Consider the following 24,860-nt stretch of genomic DNA (forward strand, 5'->3'; position numbering starts at 1 on the left):
GCTCAGTTTGTTTGTTTCAAATGTCTGTTGCGGCAAAACTACAGGTTGAATTCATACCAAATTGGGTTTATAGATTGCTAGTGACCCAGGATACAGGTCATTATATTCTGGGAAACGTAGGTCAAGGTTGATTTTTTTTTTTTTTTTTCACAGTATTTTTATCGGTATTTAAGTTTTACATAACAACATAAACACTCATACACACACACCCATTTACACCATGTAGACTTGCACCAAATTTTTTATATATATATATATATATATATATATATATATATATATATATATATATATATATATATATATATACACACTGATGAAACTGTACATATGTTGAAAAAAAAAAATAATAGTAATAATAATAATATTAAAATACAGCAATCATGATAATTTAAAAAATTTAAATAAAATTAAACAATTTTAATTTGTATGACATGTCCCTATTTTCCCGATACCATGATGTTCATATAAGGTTCCCATAACTGTAAGTTTAAATTTTTATGAATTTTTTAAAATCTTTTTTTTTTCCCTATTTACTTACAATGGGCAAAATTTCACGTGTAGCAGCAAAACTATTGGTTGAATTCAAACCAAATTGGGTTTATACATCACCACTGACCCAGAATAGATGTGATTACATTTTGGGAAAAGTAGGTCAAAGGTAAATTTTTTAATGAATTTTTAAAATCTTTTTTCTTCTCCCATTTTCTTATAATGGGCGACGTTTCAAATGTCTATAAAAACATCAATTTTGTTTCAACTTACTGACATGCTGACATCAGCACATAGACATGATGACATCAGTTGGATCGATGCCGAAATAAGCTACAATACATGTGAGGGGCGGGGTTTGCTGTGCCTGGCACCACTTGTTATTACTTTATTATTACCACCTTGTTACTTATTTGTTTCTATTTGTATTTTACAATGTGCAATTGCCTGCTTTTTTTCCAATACTGCTGCATTAATAATAATAATAATAATAATAATAATAATAATAATAATAATAATAACTTTATTTATATAGCACCTTTAAAAACTGAGTTTACAAAGTGCTTTGACAGACAATGCAATAGTGCACAACAGCAGAATAAAAACATAGCAAACAACACAATAAAAGAGATAAGTACAGCAAACACAAAAATGGAGAGGGCAGAAATAACATAACATGATGGTGTCAAATGCAAAATGAAGGAGTGGAATAAAACAGCATCATGTATGTCAATATAAATTCATAACCAAAACAGGGTAAAATTAAATATTCAACATTAAAAACATTAAAAAGAGACAACATCACATGAGGGCAATTCTAATAAAAAAAAATAATTAAAAAAAAAAAAAAAAATGCTACTGTTTTGCTATTTTCTTGTGGTATTTCTTGTGTGTATATCCAGTGTTGGACTGCTTTTAGAACCTCCATTTTCTGAGGGCTCTGCCCAAAGGATCAATAAAATTCTATCTAATTTAATCTGATTTCATCTAATCAGGTAGTTCTGAAGACACCAAATTTAGCAAAGTTCTCAAACAAGTAAACGTTTCTACAAAAATATTGAAATATATCTATTTACAATAAAAATCTGCTAACAACATCCACACTACAGATAATCAGAGGTGTTATTGTAATGAGGGGTAAAACAGGACCATCTGCTTTGTTATAATTAGTCTAATAGCTAAACAGTGTGGCCCATAAAGTTGGAATACAATGTTTTTTACGTCTTCTCATGAAATGATAGTGACAATGTGATTTATTCTGGATAAATAAAGTGTAACTAGGACTCAGTATATAATCATGACACCTGGTCAAAAGTACTGATTAGTATAAATAAGAATAAAAAGAGGAATGTCCCCGAAAACAAGATTATTCCAACTTTAGGAAAGAATAAACTGGTCGAGTCACTGAACTTTGTGGATGTTTTCTCACCCTTTACATAAAGTGATCACATTATCCAAAGCATCCCTAATGAGTCCTACTTTTAGGTTTCAATATTTATGTTATTTCGCTTGCAGGCTTGCATGCTTTTGAGCCACATGACAAAGGCTAAATGTACTGAAATGGCACACACTGATTCTAAATGTCATCTTGTTCCTGTAAATAGAATATAATACAGTGAGCTTGTATTCAGGCGCTTTATGAGTTTATTATACTTTACATAAGCATAAGGATCATAAAGTAATTGTTGAGAAGGGAGGATTTCATGCATATATCACAGATTATGACATGTTTCAGTGCAGCCAAGGTCCATTATGTACTCAAGTTGTGGTAACGAATTTGTCCTGTTTTAGGAAGAGGAATATTTGTTTCGTTACATACTGACTCTCGTGATATTTGCAGCAGACCATGTATAAGTACGTTTTATTTATAGAGCACTTTTCGCTGACAGTCAAAAAGTGCTTTACAGTGCGAAGTACAAAGAAACAGTACAAATAAAAAACAATTAAAATACCATTAAAACACAATAAAATACAATTAAAAAAATACAATAAATACATAAAGTGCCATCAGTTTATAGCAGCCCTGAGTCAGTTGGGAAATTAAAAAGCCTGCTTTAACAGGAGGTGTTTTTGAAAACTCTCTACAGCAGGGGTGTCAAACTCATTTTAATTCCGGGTTCACATTCAGCTAAATTTGATCTGAAGTGGGCCGAACCAGTAAAATAATAACAAAATAATAACAAAATAATGTCAACTCCAAACTTTCCTCTATGTTTTAGAGCAAAAAAAGTACATTTACATCATGAAAAGGTTTACATCTACAAACTATTCTTTCAAAAGATGTGAATAACATGAACAAACTGACAAAATAAGTGTAATTTTAACAATATTCTGCCTCAGTTTATCATTTACACGTGTACATTATAACTTACAGATCACAGTGGATCTACAAACACACAAAACATTTAATAACAGACTGAATATTGTTAAAATGGTACTTATTTCTCTTAAGACATTTCAGGTTGTTCATATTTGTTCAGGTTATTTACATTTTTTGCGAAATTATACATTGTTTTAGTGGAAATACATGAAAAATATTTACATTTACAAAGAGAAAAATTTGGAGTTGTCATTATTTATATGTTATTATGATAGTATTTTACTGATCCTGCCCACTTGAGATTGAATTGGTCTGTATGTGGAACCTGAACTAAAAGGATTGTTAATTTCTTAGTGTAATTTTTGCATTTCACAAATTCATCCCCAGGGCCGGACTGGAGCCTTTGGCGGGCCAGATTTGGCCCCCGGGCTGCATGTTTGACACCTGTGCTCTACAGAGTCTGTGGACTCTAAGTGTAGAGGCAGGTCTATTTATAAAAAAATAAAGCAATTTATAGACAGAAGAGATGTTTTTTTCTTCATGAGGATCAAATAGCCCTCTGGGTGAAGTGGGAGATCCCAGTGTTTTGCTGAAACCTCCCTGACATCTGCTAAGACACAAGGAAGTGGAAACTTCCAAAAAAGAAAAAAAAAAAAAAAAGACCATACGGAAGTGTAAAAAAAAAAAAAAGTAAGTAATAAAATACATTGTTCTGGTGTCAGTCAGGCAGTCACATTAAAGTATTTTCCTTCTTGATTATAATAAAATACCCCATTGGGAAGAAGATCCACTAGTCTGGTTTGAACTGGTGATGCATGGTTTTAAAATGTGAAATAGACAAAAGACAAATATGGGTTTTATGAGAAAGATGAGGAGATTTAAGCAGTTGAATCCCCTGTAGTGAGAGTAGGATGGGCTCTACAAGAGGAGGAGGAGGAGGAGGAGGAGGAGGAGGAGGAAGAGGAGGAGGAGGAGCTGTGGCGTATTTTCCCTTCTCTTCCTTCCCTGAAACAAGACGCTCTGACTCAGTACCTTTGAGAACCGACACTCTGTTGGTTGTGTCAGACGATAAGTCCAATTGATGAGTGATTGTGTGATTTTTTCCCCAACCACCGAGGGCGATCAGGAGGTTTTTGACAGTTTCGTGTTTTCATCAGCACCTGCATTATACTCACTGTGTAAAATCAGTCAAATTTTATCTATATAGTGTCATATTATAACAAAAGTTATGTCATGACACTTTATATTTAGAGCTGATCTAAACCAGACTCTTACAAAATGACAATCCTAAGCTTTATTTTACTTTGACTTGGTTTGAAATGTATTTATTTGAGTTTTAATTTATTTGTAGCAAGAAACTGAAGCATCAATCTTATTATTTTTAGGAGCCAATGACGTAAAAACCATCCATTAACTTCATATTTGTGTGTTTGACACTGCAGATGTTCTATTTAGTCTAAACCACAGGTGTCAAACATGCGGCCCGGGGGCCAAATCCGGCCCGCCAAAGGCTCCAGTCCGGCCCTTGGGATGAATTTGTGAAATGCAAAAATTACGCTAAGATATTAACAGTCCTTTTAGTTCAGGTTCCACATTCAGACCAAGTGGGTCAGACCAGTAAAATACTATCATAATAACATAGAAATAATGACAACTCCAAATTTTTCTCTTTGTAAATGTAAATATTTTCATGTATTCACACTAAACCAAATTATAATTTTGCAAAAAATGTGAATAACCTGAACAAATATGAACAACCTGAAATGTCTTAAGAGAAGTTAAGTACAATTTTAACAAGATTCTGTCTGTTATTAAATGTTCAGTGTATTTGTAGATCCAATGTGATCTGTAAGTTATAATGTACATGTGTAAATGATAAACTGAGGCAGAATATTGTTAAAATTACACTTGTTTTTTCAGTTTGTTCATGTTATTCACATATTTTGAAAGGATAGCTGGTAAATGTAAACCTTTACATAATGTAAATCTGCTTTCTTCGCTCTAAAACAGAGGAAAGTTTGGAGTTGATATTATTTATATATTATTTTGTTATTATTTTACTGGTTTGGCCCACTTCAGATCATATGTAGCTGAATGTGGCCCCTGAACTAAAATGAGTTTGACACCCTTGGACTAAACTGACAGAGATGGAAAAAACTTAAGGACAAATACTTCATCATGGTGCTAAAGTATTGTTTATAGGCATCTGAAGACTACTTAGTTGTGTGAAAACGTTTTAATTTGCCTTGCTGCACTTTATCCTTACACACTCAATACTTTAGTTTATACCTATATTAGACTAATATTGACTGTTGTGTGTCACTGCGCCACTTCCCTTCACTATACTTCACATTAAATTTATGGAACAAACACACACATGTCAAAAGTAAGTATATTTAAACAGCAAAACAAAATAAATAAATGGTGCAACAAGATAAAAATATGTAAATGTGAGAGTGAATGAATAATGGATCAATAATGTAAAGTGCTTTGGGTGCCTTGGAAAGCGCTATAGAAATCTAATCCATTATTATTATTATTATTATTATTATTATTATTATTATTATTATTATTATTATTATTATCATTAATAATAATAATAATAATAATAATAATAATAATAATAATAATAAATCATTTAAATGAAAATGACCTAAAAGACCTAAAAGTCCAAAACCATGTAAAACACACAACCAGGTAAATATAACAAGACAAAAAAAACATGTAAAATCAGTGAAAAAAATAAATGTTATAAGACAAAACAAGAAGAAAATGAAGCAACAGTAAAACCATATAAGAGATACAACGAGACATAAAATATGTAAACGCTGAAATTCCAAAAATAAAATAACAAGGTGTAAACAAATAAAGACAAAATAAAAACAGTATAACAAGATGAAAACCTCATCAAAATTATGAAGAAAATGACAAAAAAGACAGTGACAAGTGACAAGATAACATGCAAAAATGACGTAAAATACTTGATGTTGGTGAAGAAATCAGGAATCTGGAAGTCCGCATCTGTTTATTAACCCATCAAGACCCAGTGTGACTTTTGTGGCAGTTTCCAAGTGAAATTTTCTCTATATTCAACTTTTCGTAAGTGATTTACCACCATTTATTGTAATATTATCCTCTGTATGTTGTGTTTTTTCAGTGAAAATAATATATTTTCCTATATTTAATTACTGGTCATGTTGATATTCCAAAAAAAGCTCAAAGTAAATTTAACAGTTATTATATGAGAAACAGAGAAAACGGAAGAAAAGCTGACTTTTTCAGCAAAATCTATCATTAACTGAACATAAAATCAATGTCTCCATCCACTGTCATTGATCCAACTCCATTGGTTTTACTGGTGAATCGATGTTGTAGAAGATGACAGAGTTTCGACGGTAGGGATGTAACGATTACCGGTATAATGATAAACCGCGGTACAATTGCAGACAGTTAGTATTACCGTTTAAATTCTAATTATCATGATAACCGTGTTTGATTACCGCACTTTTAGGGGAAAAAACCCTATGTAAAGATCTACTTTTATGTCAAATATTTGAGTATAGTTTGAATTTATTACAATTTTAATTTTCTATACTTAATAGTTGGAACCAATATTCACTGTTAAAGTCTCTGAAAAGATTTGTGAAGCATCTTTGTGTTATTTATGCAATAAATTATATAAATTTTTCAAATCGGATTTTATATTTTTTTATGTTTATATAGTAGGTTAAAGTGAAAAAATAATTGACAGATGATATAGATGAAGTTGTGCTGAAAAAAAAAGATACCAAACATGGGTATAGTAAACATTTGTTTATATAGTATATAAAGGCAAAATCAAAAATTCTGAAAAACGGACAACATAGGCTCAGGGGTTAATATTTGAATGTTTCTGCCAACAGAAGGTACATTGTGCCAATTATTTTATTTGTTTGTTTGTTTTTTTTCAAAATACAACTTGGTTAAATTATTTCAGTATGTGTATTAGTACTTTTTTGAACATTTTGAGCACAATTTCAATAATATCGCGATTATAATGATAACCGTGATAATTTTGGTCACAATAACCGTGATATGAAATTTTCATAGCATTACATCCCTATTTGACGGTAACTACGGAGCCTCTGAACGTCCAAATGGGTCATATCTGATGACTATGAAAAGATGACAAACTGTATTTTACACCAGTTATCTACATGTATTGATCGGATTAGTGGATCAACAGGTGTTAAATAGTTTAGATCAGCAGATGGTTTTGGTCGACGGTCTTTATAGGTTAAAGCAGTTCACAGAATCACACAACAAAAGGACTGTGGGAGAGAAGAAAAACATCAGTATTTCAGCACAAAACATGTTACACCCAAAATACATCATGGTTTGCTGAGCAACAAAAAACTTATCTGCTAGTTGAGGTTAGAGTGACCTTAGTCAACTGGGTGTCATTCATAGTGCGGGCTACAATAAGGATAAAGTTCTTCTTTGTTGTATTCCCACAAGCTTTTTCTTACGTCTATGAAACAAAAATGTACATTTTTAAGGATAAACAGGTGAAACAGTACTCAAAAATAATGCAACAAGATGAAAAAATTTAAAACAAGTTAACAAGAATGACAAAAAAGAAACAAGACAAAAACCAAGTAAATGCATGATCTCATGAAATTGCATAAATATACATGGCACTTTTAATTGGCGTCAGAGGTGGGAAGTAACGAAGTATAAGTAATTCACTACTGTACTTAAGTAGATTTTTTTTTGGGCATCAGTACTTTACTTGAGTATTTATTTTTCTGGCAGCTTTTTACATTTACTCCCTACATTTTTGCATAAATATCTGTACTTTATACTCCTTACATAGTTAGAAAAGGCTCATTACTTTTTCAAACTAAACTGATGTGACAGTACAAAAAATATGTCGCTCCAGAGGGAAAGTCAGTGTGGTGGAGGTCAGTACCAGAGTCCTGTATGGATCCACTTTTTCCAAACTTTTCCGCCCATACCCGCAAAGCTGAATACCATGACCCGACCCACGACGCACTGTCTACACCAGGGGTGTCAAACTCATTTTAGTTCAGGGGCCATATTCAGCTAAATTTGATCTGCAGTGGGCCGGACCAGATAAATAATAACAGAATAACCTATAAATAATGATAACTCCAAATTTTTGTCTTTGTTTTAGTGTAAAAAAAACATAACAAAACATTAAATTATGAAAATACTTACCTTTATAAACTATCAAAAAAAAAAAAAAAAAAACCCTGAAAAAACTGAAATTTAAATTAAAAAACATATGAAAATTTAGTGCAATTTTAACAATATTATTCCTCAACTTATCATTTCTACATGTGCATTATGGATCAGATCTACAAAGACACTAAACACTGAGGAACAGGCAGAAAAATTGTTCAAATTGTGCTTCATTTTCTTTAGACATTTCAGGTTGTTCATATTTGTTCAGGTTATTCACATTTTAGTGTTATAGGATAGTTTGTAAATGTAAATATTTTCATAATGTAGTGTTATTTTTTGCACTAAAACAAAGAAAAAAAAATGTAAGTTGTTAATTCTAGATTTTTTTTTTTGGCTTAATTCAAGTTTTTTTTTTTCTTAATTGAAGATTTTTTTTTGGCTTAATTCAAGAATTTTTTTTAACTTAATTGAATTAATTGATTTTTTGCTAAATTTGAGATTTTTTTTGGCTTAATTCAAGATTTTTTCCTTAATTCAAGCTAATTTTTTTTTTTTTTTTGCTTAATTTAATTCAAGACTGTGGAATTTTTGCACTTGGCAAAACATCCAAGGGGCCAAACTGGACCCTTTGGCGGGCCACATTTGGCCCCCGGGCCGTATGTTTGACACCCCTGGTCTACACAGTAACTCAATTTTAAGGGCTTTATTTTTGGCTAAAACACACGCTATCAAGAACTCTCTAATATGTGCTGCTCAATCACGTCTTTAACCATAAATGAACAGAGATGACGCTCACTTCAAAATAGAAGAAACCGGCTGTGGATCAACCACAGTGAAATTAGATGATCATCATCATTAAATGTCCTGAAAATTATTTTCATCCATGAATCTTTTTTGTATTTTTTCACTTCCTTGCCAGCTACCCACTTGCATTTCATTTAATTTTACCTGCACCTGTGAAAATTCTTATATGATTCTCTATATGATTTTGTTAAATTAGTATTGTTTCATTCATGGCAAAAAATGCAGTTTTACTTTTTACTTTGTATGTGATTACAATTGAGAAGTTGTACTTTTTTAGTTTTACTTAAGTAAAGGAGTTGAATCAGTACTTCTACTTTTACAAGAGTATTTTATCACTCAAGTAGCTGTACTTCTACTTAAGTACAGAATGTGAGTACTTTTGCCACCTCTGATTGGCGTTAATTGGCATGTTATCTATACGCATTTTAAACTTTCCACCTGTATGTTCACGCCACGTCAAATACCACGCACTGAGGGTTAGGTGAACCGCAGATCTTGGCATAAATTGACACGCGATCAAATGGTATCGAATAACACGCAAAAGGACAAAAATATGTACGTATAGCATGCCAGATGCCATAAAAACTGGCGTGACGAACAATGCGATTTCATGAGATCAGTCTTTAGAGATCGCCAAGTGAATCCTTACTCAGATCTTTTACCTGAATCCCTAAACTGACTCACGACTCAAGCATCTGTGAGTCCATTTACTCAGATCCACAAACTACCTGCAACTTTTACAACCTAATTACAACACACACTCCTATAGAGGCTGCCAAAAGTCCCAGAAATTACAGTAAGGAGTTGATTTGAAGGGAGGAAAAAGACTGATTGAGCAAAATCTATATGTGACATGATCTACCGCAATGAAAGTCCTCTGATTCAGATTCAAGAGGGGATTCATTTGGGAGGATCCGCTACAGTGCCAGTTATCTTCTTCAAATTCGCCCTTTCAGCAGTCATCGGACAATTCTGGCTCAAGTGACTAATACAACCTTCAAATGATTTTCCCATCACTACAAGTAAGAGATCTAATCAGAGAAAAACAACACTGAAGAATGGCTGAGACTAAACAAAAAACATATTAAGATAAAAACAGGGTTCCTACAGCGTTGTACAAGTTCAGTTTAAGACTTCTTAAGACCTTTTTAAGATGACTTAGAATAGAATTTAATGCCCATTTCACAGCCACACTGGCAAATTTTCCAAAATGCTAGGAGTCATGAATTTGTATTTATTTACTCCAATGCCTTGATTCCCATTGTTCAGAGTCATTTGTCACTGGGGGCTGCAAAGTTAGCAATAATTAGTTCCTAATTTCAATATAAATTAGATACCAAACTGAAAGAAAACTCCAAGGCACTATCTTTAAACATTAAAATGCCTTTATTAACATGGCATGGTCATATCTAGACCTCAAAAACACACGCGTTTCGGCTTCAAGTCTTCATCAGGAAGTGTTTTTTAGGTCTAGATATGACCGTGCCATGTTAATAAGGGCATTTTAATTTTTCAAGAGAGTGTCTTGGAGTTTTCTTCCAGTTTGGTATCTATTTTATGAATCCCTTTTTCCAAAGAGCATCTCGAACAAACTCTTTTTTGGTCCAACAAGCATTCCTTCCCATGAATTTTTCAATGTAAATTGTCGGGTTGGTGCGGGTGGAACTGTGTAGATTAATGTTACTTTCTTTACAGTTTGGACATTTAACAGACACATTTAAACACAATACTGTCAACAACTTTATGGCAACACAACTTAAGCCCTCACATATCAAATTATTATATACAGATTTGTAAATTCAAGACTTTTACGACTTTTTAAGACCCCGCGGGAACCCTGTAAAAATGCAAAAGATGGCACAGGCAACACAACAGAGAAACAGAGTCATCTTATGTTTTAAAACGGAAGTGGACTCTGTGAATGTGTTTGTGTGTGTGTCTGTCTCAAGCATCACACAATATGTGGAAAGAGCTGACTTCTGCAGGTTGGTATACTTATGTATTTTTGGTCAAGGAATAGACTAGCAAAAACAGCAAGTTGATACGACCAATATTTTGGGAGATATTAGTAATTTTGGAATACAATAGCCTTACAATCACGTTGAATGCTTAGGCAGTGACTGGTGGACAAATGCGGTACAGATTGCATGAATACACAACAAATATCTGTGCTGGGGGACATGGGATGTTGCCCCTCAGGGATGTGGATTTTAAAAACACCCCCCCTTTTCATGTCCCTCCCTCGGTATTGACAGTGATGAAGTCCAGGATATCATCGTATCACTTGTAATCTATTACATCAACTAAATATGTAAAATAATAACAATCACAATTCAAACAGTTGTAATCGGAATACACCAAAATATCATGTTTGACCAATTAATTTGTATGTCAGTACTTATAAAATATAGACTAACTGCTTTTCCCAAAAGTCAGCTCCCCCCAGCATAAAAGCTACATCTAGACACGCTATAATATTTGGAGTAGCTTGTGTTGCTAATACAGGAATGTACTTGGAATATGTATAGTTTATTTTATCTGAACTTAGAATAGTTTCAGCTAGCTTTGCACGGAAATAGCAGGTAGACATGTTCTTCAAACGTTTTGTTTTTACATTTCCCAGCCTGAACTCGTTCACTTATACAGCAGAAAATACACTGATTTAACCCAGTGGTTCCCAACCTTTTTTGTCTCATGACCCCATTTTAACATCATAAATTTCTGGCGACCCCAGACATTCAAAACTGAGCCTTTTTTTTTGTTGCTAAAATTTATTTGTTTTTGATCATGTAATAGTTTGCTATACTATGTTGCAAATAATGTTAATGTTAATTTTAGACACATTTAGTCTATATAATGTATATTATTATGGACAGAGGCAGAAAAGCCAGGTGTAGATTACTGCACAAAGCGAGAATTCTATTTTCCTTGGTCAGGATATGTACAGTCAGTCCAGCTTGGATTTACAAGGCTGACAATTAATACTGAACAAACAAGAACTCAAACTATGAATTATGAAAGAGCTGCAGCAGCTTAAACCAACCACAATGAACATTTGACAGATAAACAGAACCACAGTGCTTCAGTTTCAGAGTCTGTCATGTCTTTTATGGATTGGGATTGTCTCTGTCAACTCACCATATATTTTTATCAGTATGTTTTGTTTTGTTTTTTTTCATTTTTATCAATTACTACAACATTCGAATTCCAGGCGACCCCACATGGGGTCCCGACCCCAAGGTTGAAAAACATAAACTTAACCCATAAAGACCCAAACAACCACTGGCAACCAAAATCATCTCCCAATATAAAATGTTTAATAATTTCTCATCCATTAATCCTATCAATCCGTTTAAATAACTGGTGTAAAATGCGGTTTGTCATCTTTTCATGGTCATCAGATATGACACGTTTGGATGTAGTTACCATGGAAACACCATCATCTTCTACAACACTGATTCACTAGTAAAACCCATAGAGTCTGATAAATGACACTGTATGGAAACACTAGGTTTGTGTTCAGTTAATGATAAATTTTGTTGAAAAAGTCATGTTTTCTTCACTGCTCTCTGTTTCGGATATTATGACATTTAATTTTAATTTGAGCTTTTATGAACATCTACATCAGGGGTGTCAAACATGCAGCCCGGGGGCCAAAACCAGCCCACCAAAGGGTCCAATCTGTACCGCGGGATGAATTACTGAAATAAAAAATTAAACTGAAGATATTAACAATGAAGGATGTCAAAATAAATTTAGTTCAAAAAACACATATTTTTCTCTTTGTTTTAGTGTAAAAAAAAGTTAACTTACACAAAAATGCTAACATTTACAGACTAGCTTTTAAAAAAATGTGAAAAACCTGAACGAATATGAACCTGAAATGTCTTAAGAGATTTAAGAGTAATTGTACCAATATTCTGTCTGTTATTAAATGTTTTGTGTATTTGTAGATCCACTGTGATCTGTACATTGCAATGAACATGTAAAAATAGAAGCTGAGGCCAAATAATGGCAGAAATTGTTAAAATGACACTTTTTTTTCTTAATAAATTTCATTTTAGTCATGGTTTGTTCATGTTTTTCCACATTTTCTTAAAGGATAGCTTGTAGATGGAAAAAAATTAATAATATAAGCTTACTTTTTTTTCACTCTAAAACAGAAATTAGACATACAAATTTTGGAATTGATATTTTTTATGTATTATTGTGTTATTATTTTAATGATCCGGCCCACTACAGGTCATATTGGGCTTTATGTGGCCCCTGAACTAACATGAGTTCCACACCCTTGATCTACATGATCAGTAAATTAACCCTTTCATGTATACTGGTCACTACGGTGGACAGCTATTCTACAGCTGTTCTCTTGTATATTCATGGATTTTGTTGTTCTTTTCGATTTTTTTTTTTTTTTTTTACACATATCTTTATTAAAGTTTTAAGACACTACATATCTTTTCTGACATGAATTGGTAACATTATGTAGATCTCTCTTGAGGATAAACCCCCAGAATCATAAGCCCTCCCCATAATTTTTACACAATTTATCAGTAAATACATGTTTCTGTGTGTCAAAAATTAAACACATGGCATCCAGCTGAGTGGACATTTTTGCAACTTCATGAAAAATAGGTTCATAAGAATTTTTTTTTTTTTTCATTATTTTTTTATGTTTTGTTTTTTTTTTGGATGATTTTTATTTTATTTATTTATTTTTTATTTATTTTTCAGAAGAAAATTTCAATCGCATTGTTTTTTTTCATGCCTAAAGAGGACTAAAACACTCAAGAAAAAAATTTGATTAAGGTTCTCGTAATTCGTGCATGAAAGGGTTAAATATGAGAACACACCTGATTTTTATTGAAGCAATGCAAAAGACAGAGGATGATATTATAATAACTGGTGATAAATCACGTAAGAAAAGTTAAAAAAAGAGAGAAAAACTCATTTGGGAACTGGGTCTATATGGGTTCAGTTATTTTTTCCAGTGGAGAAAAGTAAAGCAGTGTAAGCTACATATGCTAGCAGTCCCCTGGGTGTTACTGTTTAGTGTGTTTTATTGCTGACTAAGCCCTGTTTCCTTTCCTCAACTGGGTCAAGAGTAAAAACAGAAACATAAGTCAAAATTCAACTCATGAAACCTGTTCCTCCTGTGTGTTTTACAGCGCTACTGATAGTGTTAGTCATCAGTTCGTACCATAACACACACGTTCATTACCGCTCAGAGTCGGTGTTGATCAATCACGTGGAGTTTCCTTTCCTTCACTACGGGCGCGAGAGGGAATCCCAGCAGGTGATTGGATAATGGCGGTTTGACAACGTCACGCGGGTGCCTCGGTATATTTTAGCACGCAGGGCAGCTGTGGGTGTCAAACGTCATTCTGCACGGAAACAGCAACATGGTGAGTTCAGGGCACCTCCGAATTAACAGCACCTTGCTGTTCATGAAAAGGTTTATTTATTTTACGACTCAGTTTAGGTTTTATTTATCTTACTTGTTATTGTAGGTGTTAATATCTTACTCATTTATTTGAATTTTTATTATTTTAATAGTCATTTTAGGCTTTGTTTATCTTGCTGGTAAGTTTAGGTTTTAATATCTTGCAACTCATTTTACGTTTTCTTTATCTTACTTGTCACTTAAGGTTTTATCTTGCTAGTCCTTTTAGGTTTATTATCATACAAGTAAGTTTTGGTTTTAATATGTTGCTAATTATTTTAAGATTTACTATCCTACTAATTATTTTAGGCTTTGTTTATCTGAGATTAGGTTTTTTTTTTTTTATCTAACTAGTCATTTTATTTTATTTTATTTCATTTTATTTTATCAGACTATTCGTGTTAAGTTTATTATTTTACGAGCCATGTGAAGTTTTATTTACTTTTCTAGTCCTTTTATGTTTGTTATCATACAAGTAAGTTTTGGTTTTAATATTTTGCAAATTATTTTAAGTTTTTTTTTTTTATCTTACTAATTATATATTAAAAAAATTATTTTTATCTGAGATAAGGTTTTTTTAATCTAACTAGTCATTTTATTTTATTTTATTTCATTTTATTTTATCAGACTATTCGTGTTAAGTTTATTATCTTATGAGCCATGTGAAGTTTATTTACTTTTCTAGTCCTTTTATGTTTGTTATCATACAAGTAAGTTTTGGTTTTAATATTTTGCTAATTATTTTAAGTTTTATTATCTTACTAATTATTTATACGTTTTTTTTTTTCTGACATTAGTTTTTTTTTTGTTTTTTTTTATCTAACTAGTCATTTTATTTTATTTTATTTTTTTATCAGACTATTCGTGTTAAGTTTATTATCTTACAAGCCATGTGAAGTTTTATTTACTTTTCTAGTCATTTTATGTTTGTTGTCATACAAGTAAGTTTTGGTTTTAATATTTTGCAAATTATTTTAAGTTTTATTATCTTACTAATTATATATATATATATATATATATATATATATATATATATATATATATATATATATATATATATATATATATATATATATTTATTTATTTTTTTTTTTATTTATTTATTTATTTTTATTTTTTTTTTTTTTTAATGTGAGATTAGGTTTTTTTTTTATCTAACTAACCATTTTATTTTATTTTATTTCATTTTATCAGACTATTCGTGTTAAGTTTATTATCTCACAAGCCATGTAAGGTGTTATTTACTTTTCTGGTCATTTTAGGTGTCATTATCTTACTAGTGGTTAAAAGTTTCATTCTAGAAAATATTAGTCGGTATTTTTTGTGCTCATGTGCTTCAATTAGACTAATATAGAAATAGTGTTGACCCTTTACTAGAATTAAAGTTAATACTTCCACAAAAAGGCACATATGGGACACATTCAACTGTACTATATTTAACTGTCAGAGTTTAGACAATGTAATAATGTTAATAAAAGGATAAATTGGCATCAGTTCTGTCCGTTTATGGACTGAATGTAGGTGATCACATGACTCTGCACTTGGTCTCGCTCATGTTCTGTGGGTAAATTAATTAGTCAGCTGTCAGTCACAGACTACTCAGCAATTTAGCATCAGTAAAGTAAAGGTAGTTACAGTATCGTTTTTATTTTCCATTCCAATCAAATGTTCTCTAAAATACAAAAAAAAAAAAAAAAATCAGTTATTTTTAATCTTTTGGATTTTTTATTTTTATTTTTATTTTTTTGTGGATATAACTCTCACAGACAGCCTTGAAAATTGTTCAGGCTATATTTTATAATAGACGATATAATCTATATAGCATACCAATTTAGTAAAGAGATTTTTTTTCTGCTTTACAACTAGAGATGGGCGTCTTAATTATTAATGTAATGATGTCCAGTAATCAAGTTGATCAGTTATGACATCATTGTTACATGTGCCATCAACCCACACCATAATAATAACAACAACAACAACAACAACAACAATAATAATAATAATAATAATAATAATAATAATAATAATAATAATAATAATAATAACAATAATAATAAAATGGCCAGCCTAGGAGTGGGTGAACCTCAGTATGAAACACTGTAAACCTTTTTTTACACAACATTAATGTACAACACATTAAAATAACATAAAAAGAACAAAAATATTTGTGTTGCTGATTATTTTTTGGAAAATACTGAGCCTTAGTACACTAAAATTTGCTGTAATGGTTAAAATTGTGCCTTAATAGTAAAATGAGAGAAACAAATTTCTCTCCATGTACAAATTTTGTGCAGGAGTGAAGAGAGCACAGAGGTTTGACAAAGTAGAAATACCAAAAACGAAAAAAAAAAAAAAAAGATCTGAATTTATCCATATTTGTAAGTGCATCAGTCTTCGTTAAGATAGTCATCGACTCCTGAAGATACATACAGGACAAATACTTGAAATCTATTGATTACAGTAGATTTAAGCCTTTAGAAACCAGCCAAAGCCGGATTTTTAACCCATAAAGACCCAATGCTACTTTTGAACCTGTTCCAAAATAATTTTTCTCTATATTATCTTTTCTTAAGTGATTTATCACTATTTATTCTAATTTTATCCTCTGCCTTTTGTGTTTTTTTTTTTTTGTTCTTTTTTTTTGTGAAAATCAGGTCTTTTTCTATATGTAATTTATTGATCATATAGATGTTCATAAAAGCTCAGATTAAAGTCAGGGTTATTTTAACAAAACAAAGAAAACTGAAGAAAAACTGACTTTTTTAGTGAAGATATTAATAATTGAATGTAAAAACAGGTGTCTCCTTCCACTGTCCTTGATCCAACTCAATGGGTTTTACTGGTGAATCAATGTTGTAGAAGATGACGGTGTTTCCATGGTAACTACAGAGCCTCTGAACGTCCAAATGGGTCATATCTGATGACCACGAAAAGATGACGAACTGCATTTTACACCAATTATTTACACATATTGATAGGATTAGTGGGTCAGAAGTAATTAAACATTTCAGATCAGCAGATGCTTTTGGGTCTTTATGGGTTCATGAATGTTTCACAAATGGCCAGTGGTCGGTAATGTGATTGTCCTCTTTGTTTTAACGGCCTTTACAGGACAAGAAAATGGACAGACTGCCTATGGAGAGCGGAAAGAAACTCACCCACAGACTGTATCCATCACTGCCCAGTATCAGCAGGTGAAGCACAATACCTCTCTCTCCTACTATTTTCATTTATTCTGTCTATGCAAAGTTGTCATTTTGATTTACTGCCTCTTCTGTCACTTTTCATGTTTTTTTGGTTCATTTTGCTTCAGTCCCTCATGGAAATTCTTTGTCACCAGGTACGAGGTCTTTATGCCAGACCGTTTTATTGAAGACAATCTGCCTGAAGCTGCTCTTTATCACTCTGAGAATCTGCGGGAAGACACACAGGTACTTTTACTAACATATGCAACAGTGGAAGATACACCCTAATGAATAACAATTATTCTCACACTGTCACACAAAGGAATGACCGTGTTCTTGGCATTACTGGAAACACACCCGATCAAAACTTCCAAAAATATGTAAAAGGAAGTCCGCAGATAAAGTCCGATTGCAAAAGAGCTGATGCAGCCACAGGCAGTTAGATTTATGCCACATTAAAATAGTTCCTCATTTTTTTTTATTATTTTTTGCTTTAGTCAGAGGGTTCCACTGCCAACACTGACTTTAGGATGAATGCACAGATACTGATCTTGGAGGAGCAAAAACAAGAGGTGAGGACATTTCAGAACTGAAACTAATGTTCATTCCAAAAGAAACCCATGTACTTAATGTGTTTTCTGTCTGACTCAGCTTCTTTCTATTAATGAGAAATGGGCAAAGGAGTACCGAACCATGGAACAATACTACAAAGAAAAGGTCAGAAACACAAGATCGATCGATCGATCGATCGATCGATCGATCGATCGATCTATCTATCTATCTATCTATCTATCTATCTATCTATCTATCTATCTATCTATCTATCTATCTATCTATCTATCTATCTATCTATCTATCTATCTATCTATCTATCTATCTATCTATCTATCTATCCATCCATCCATCCATCCATCCATCCATCCATCCATCCATCCATCCATCTATTGAACTTAGTTTATACAGTACTGTGCAAAATTCTGAGCCGAACATCATTTTTGTTTTATTAAAGTTCCAATGACCACACATATGTTTTTGTCTCTGTATTTAAAATAAGATAAGATAAAATAAGATATGCTGTACTGTATTGATCCCCCAAGGGGGAAATTCAAATGTGCAGCAGCAGCACAAGACAATATGCATTCAAATAGAATAGAAAAATCTAAAAGATTATATATACAGGGTGGGGAAGCAAAATTTACAATGAACATTTAGTTGTTTTTTCTCAGCAGGCACTACGTCAATTGTTTTGAAACCAAACATAAATTGATGCCATAATCATACCTAACACTATTATCCATACCTTTTCAGAAACTTTTGCCCATATAAGTAATCAGGAAAGCAAACGTCAAAGACTGTGTGATTTGCTGAATGCACTCGTCACACCAAAGGAGATTTCAAAAACAGTTGGAGTGTCCATAAAGACTGTTTATAATGGAAAGAAGAGAATGACTATGAGCAAAACTATTACGAGAAAGTCTGGAAGTGGAGGAAGCAACAAAAAAATGTACCAAAGCTTTTATTAAAGCTCCTAAATCCAAAATCCTAAAGGATCCAACCAAATCCATGAGAAAAATGGCAATTGAACTTGAGGTAGACAACAAGACCGTTAGAAATGCAGTAAAATATGATTTGAAGATTTAAATTCTCATGACTTTCAATAAACTAATTGGTCATACACTGTCTTTCAATCCCTGCCTCAAAATATTGTAAATTTTGCTTCCCCACCCTGTATATATATGTATAATGTGTTAAAGTGACAAAAAAAAGTAATAATAATAACAATAATAAAGTATCAAGTGTGCAGTAGGTGACTTGATAAGTGTGAGAGTGACAGTGACAGATGCAAAAGTGTTCCAAAGTGTTCAGAGCAAGATGTACTATTACTACTATTATTACTGTATTACTACTACTGTATTTAGATCCAATCTGATATATGTGAAAGTATGTACAGCAGGAAACACAAAAGTTTCAGGGAAAGAACAGCCTCTATAAACCAAAGTGGTAGCATTTAGAGCATTGGCGGGCAACTCCAGTCCTCAAGGTCCAGTATCCTGCATATTTTAGATGTTTCCCTCTTCCATCACACCTGGTTCAATGAATGATCAGCTCATCATCAAGCTCTGCAGAAGCCTGATAATGATGTCATGGCTTCCAGATGTGCTGGAAGACGGAAATATCTAAAACATGCAGGATACCGACCCACTCCTAACCTCCTTTTGCACTTAATGTGTCTTTAACCATTTTGTTCAGATTGATTACATTCATTTTCTGATATTTTATAGCAGGTTTCATTCAACATGTCATTGGTTTCTAACTGTTTGCGCAGCTTTTTGACATGAGGTCAAAGGTCACGCTACATACTGATTTTATCCTTTACAACACATTTAGTCAATTTGTGTGTGAGTGTCTTATAAGGTTGTGCACAGATTCCTTTGTGTTTTCTCGTATCAGAAGTAAAGAGAATGAGAAATAAATATGTATAATCATTTCAACCCTCTAAAAATAACAAATCTGAGGGTGGCCTAAGAGTTCTGCACAGCACTTTATAGTGTATATGCAAAAAAAAAAAAAGCTGTATGTCATGTTTACGTCTCTTTATTTAATGCAGGTTCGTCGTTTAAAAGCATTACTGCCGCAGGAAGTATGTGACGAGGGAGAAAAGCACATCACACCATATGAAACACTAAAAATGAAAACACACAGCACACAGGTAAGTGCAGCATTTAAAGTTTATCTTCCAATTTACTGAAAAGCCTTTTTGTGCTGGACTAAATATGGATGTGTCTCCTCTCAGACGGGAGACGGTGACATCAACGGTGAGTTAGTAAAAGCAGAGCGAGAGGTGAAGAGACTACAAGAGCAGAACAGAACTCTGACCCGACGAGGACAGCATCAGCACGCAGAGATCACACGACTGAACAAGGTGAGTGTGGCGGTAAAAACACACCTCAAAAGTGTAAAAAAAAAAAAAAAAGCAGTTATTATAATACTTATAGTAACGTCTTAAATGTATCTAAACAGGCCCTTGAGGATGCACTTCAGAGCTGTCAGCCTGTGGAAATGAGCAGCGAAACACTACAGGATGTGTGGAAACATCAGGTCAGCGCTGTTTATCATCATCATCCGACTTCAGACACAAATGAAATATGAAGCAATATTTCACTAGAATGCATCTTAACCCATAGAGACCCAGTGCTACTTTTGTGGCAGTTCCAAAATGTTTTTTTTTTGTCTTTATTTAACTTTTTTTTAACGTGATTTGTCACCATTTACTATAATATTATCCTCAGTATTTTGCATTTTTCCAGTGTAAATCAAATATTTGCCTATATTTAATTCACTGATCATGTAGATGTTCATAAAAGCTCAGGTTAAAGCTGAGGGTTATTATATCAGAAACAGAAAACTGTAGAAAAAGTGACTTTTTCAGCAAAGAAATTAAAGCCTTTAGAAACCAGCCAAAGGGTGATTTTTAACCCATAAAGACCCAGTGCTACTTTTGAAGCAGTTCCAAAATATTTTTTTCCTCTACATTATCTTTTATTCTAATATTATCCTCTGCATTTTGTGGTTTTTCAGTGAAAATCAGACATTTTCCTATATTTAGTTTACTGATCACAGGTGTTAAACATGCGGCCCGGAGGCCAAAACCCGACCGCCAAAGGTCCCAATCTGGCCCACAAGATGAATTTACAAAGTGCAAAATGCAAAAATTACCCTGAAGATATTAACAGTAAAGGGCATGAAACAAAAAAAGATGTGAATAACTGGAAAAAAATGAAATTCCTGAAGAAAAATAAGTGGAATTTTAACAATATTCTGCCTATTTTGTGCCTGGGTAGATCCGATCTGTCATACACATGTATAAATCATAAGGTGAGGCATAACATTGATAAAATTGCACTTATTTTTCTTCAGGAATTTCATTTTTTTCCAGTTATTCACATCTTTTTTTGTTTGGGTAGAAATAATTTCATCATTTAATGTTATTTTTTGCGCTAAAAAATTTGGAGTTGTCATTATATATAGGTTATCATGCTATTATTTTACTGGTTCCGGCCCGCTGGAGATCAAATTGGGCTGAATATGGCCCCTGAAAGAAAATGAGTTTGACACCCCTGATATAGATGTTCTTAAAAGATCAGATTAAAGTCAGGGTTATTGTAACAAAAACAAAGAAAACTGAAGAAAAAGTGACTTTTTCAGCAACAAAATCAACAACTGAATGTAAATACTAGTGTGTCCATCCACTATCATTGACCCAACTCCATAGGTTTTAGTGGTGAATCAATGTTGTAGAAGATGACAGTGTTTCCACGGTAACTACGGAGCCTCTGAACATCCAAATGGTCATATCTGATGACCATGAAAACCATATTTTACCTGAATTATTTCAACCTAATGATAGGATTAGTGGATCAAAAGTTATTAAACATTTTAGATCAGTAGATGGTTTTGGTTGCCAGTGGCTGTTTGGGTCTTTATGGGTTAAAAAAGATGGGCATTTCATGTTGTGGAGTGGTTTTGTGGAACAGAATGGAACTAAATATCAAACAGTGTGAAAACATCACCAATTTAAGAAGATATATAAAAACATTATTTAGAGATATAGTAACAATAAACAGTACAATAGTAATCGTTAATGATGGTATGTAATCATATGTTCTATTTTTCAGTAATTTAACAACTGACCTATTCTTCATATGGATAGATCTTTATTGTCACTGTCACAGGGACAATGAAAATCAGTTTAGCAGCAAAAACACATAGCACAAAAAAAAGACTATAAAAATATCACACAAAATTCTGAAAAATGTAGGCATGTGCACAAAACTACAGGATAAAATATTAAATATACGTACACTACTAAAACGACTGAAATATACAAAAGCTAACTCTATAATACAGATGAGAAACAACATAAACTCAGCGTCTTCCTACACTTTTCAGACGTGAAATATTGTTAAAGAACCACAGTGACATAGCTGTACATTGTGTGACATTTGTTTTCCTTTTTTCTATCTAACTTCTCACTGGTATGTCCTCATTTCATTTTACAGGCGGAGGTCTATAAGGAAGACTTCCTAAAGGAGCGAAAAGACAGGGAGAAGCTGAAGGGGAAGTATTTAGAACTGGAAAAGAAGTTTAGGAAAGTTCGTCATGAAGTACACATCATTAAATCTGAGGTACGACATATTATCCTGTGTTTTTCTGCATATTCACACTAATCATTTCAGTGTTTGATGTATCTATATATCCTATATTACCTGTGCACATTCTATACTGCATTTTAATATCCTATATTAAGCTTATATACTCTATATTACCTGTATATATCCTATATTACCTGTATATATTCTATACTGCATTTTTATATTCTATATTAGCCATATATATCCTATATTACCTGTATATACTCTATATTACCTGTATATATCCTATATTACACGTGTATACTCTATATTACCTGTATATATCCTATATTACTTGTATATATTCTATACTGCATTTTAATATCCTATATTAAGCTTATATACCCTATATTACCAGTATATATCCTTTATTACCTGTATATATTCTATACTGCATTTTTATATTCTATATTAGCCATATATATCCTATATTACCTGTATATACTCTATATTACCTGTATATAGCCTTTATTTCCTGTATATCCTCTATATTACCTGTATATATCCTATATTACACGTGTATACTCTATATTACCTGTATATATCCTATATTACCTGTATATATTCTATACTGCATTTTTAAATTCTATATTACTCATATATATCCAATATTACCTTTATGTACTCTACATTGCCTGCATATATCCTATATTACTTGTATATAGCCTATATTACCTGTATATATTGTATACTGCATTTTTATATCCTAAATTACCCGTATATATTCTATATTACCTGTATATAGCCTATATTTTATACTGCATTTTTATATTCTATATTACCCATATATATTCTATATTAACCGTATATATTCTATATTTCCTGTATATATTCTATATTACCGTATATATTCTATATTACCTGTATATAGGCTATATTACCTGTATATATTTTATACTGCATTTTTATATCCTATTTTACCTGTATATAGTCTATATTACCCATATATATCCTATATACCCGTATATATCCTATATTACTCATGTATACTCTATATTACTTGTATATAGTCTATATTACCTGTATATATCCTATATTACCCGTATGTACTCTATATTACCTGTATATATTCTATATTACTCATATATACTCTGTATTACCTGTATATAGTCTATATTACCTGTATATATTCTATATTACTCATATATACTCTGTATTACCTGATATAGTCTATATTACCTGTTATTACTCATATTACCTGTATATATTCTATATTACTCATATGTACTCTGTATTACCTGTATATAGTCTATATTACCCGTATATAACCTCATTTGTTGTATATATTTCTCATCTGTAGTATAGAATTAACTTTTGTACGTTTCAGTAGTTTTACTTTATGTATATTTAATATTTTATCCTGTCTCTTTTTGCTTATTCCTACATTTTCAGTATTTGATATTTTTAAACAGTCTTTTTTGCTGCTAAACTGATTCTCAGTGTTCATTGTTCATTGTGACAGTACAGATGTATTTTATTAATACTACTGTGTCTTCTTTTTCACAGCCCACTTGGACGACGCCACCGCAGCCGCTTGTCGAATGCGCCTGCGCAAAGCGAGACAAACGTCCGAACTACGACGCTGAGCCGCTCCACCAGCACTGCAACTACCTCCAGAGACGACACACGCTCAAAGACAAACTGTGAACATCGACCGCCTCCTCTGTTTTTTTGTGCGACGGCGTGTGACGTATCAGGCAGGACTACCTCCGGGAAAGTTCAGTGTTCTGTTCCAGTCGGCCGCAGGTTTGACCTCAGGCGGTGGGGGTGGTCTTAGAGTAGACCCCCGGTCCATTCTGTGGTCAAACTGCATGTGAAGCTCATGTACAGCAGGAAGGAGAAAAGCAGCCAAGTTTGGGACTTATCAATTGTTGTACAGTCTAAACACTATGACTCATGGGTAATGTTTATCTAAGGCACAGGTGTCAAACATGCGGCCTGGGGGCCAAAACCGGCCCACCAAAAGTTCCAATCCGGCCCGCGGGATGAATTTGCTAAGTGCAAGTCAGGGCATCAAACTCAAAAATAATATCATAATAACCTATAAATAATGACAACACCATTTTTTTCTCTTTGATTTAGGGCGAAAAACATTAAATTATGAAAATGTTTACATTAACAAACTATCCTTTAATAATAAAATGTGAATAACCTGAACAAATATGAACAACCTGAGATGTCTAAAGTAAATTAAGTACAATTTTAACAATATTCTGCCTGTTATTAAATGTTTTGTG

The 24,860-nt window shown here is 32.5% G+C and overlaps 1 protein-coding gene across 1 annotated transcript; it reads left to right on the forward strand.

The window, feature by feature from the left end:
* The first annotated feature begins 14,191 nt into the window (after window positions 1-14,191).
* Window positions 14,192-24,625, forward strand: LOC115411117 (TNFAIP3-interacting protein 1-like). The gene is made up of 10 exons (XM_030123063.1): window positions 14,192-14,208; window positions 17,358-17,440; window positions 17,587-17,677; window positions 17,929-18,003; window positions 18,083-18,148; window positions 20,040-20,141; window positions 20,226-20,354; window positions 20,453-20,530; window positions 22,492-22,617; window positions 24,130-24,625. The coding sequence occupies exons 1-10, from the start codon at window positions 14,206-14,208 to the stop codon at window positions 24,268-24,270; spliced, it is 894 nt and encodes a 297-aa protein (XP_029978923.1). The 5' UTR covers window positions 14,192-14,205; the 3' UTR covers window positions 24,271-24,625.
* The last annotated feature ends 235 nt before the right edge of the window (window positions 24,626-24,860 follow it).

This window comes from Sphaeramia orbicularis, chromosome 20 (assembly GCF_902148855.1).
Source record: "Sphaeramia orbicularis chromosome 20, fSphaOr1.1, whole genome shotgun sequence".
Lineage (NCBI taxonomy): Eukaryota > Metazoa > Chordata > Actinopteri > Kurtiformes > Apogonidae > Sphaeramia > Sphaeramia orbicularis.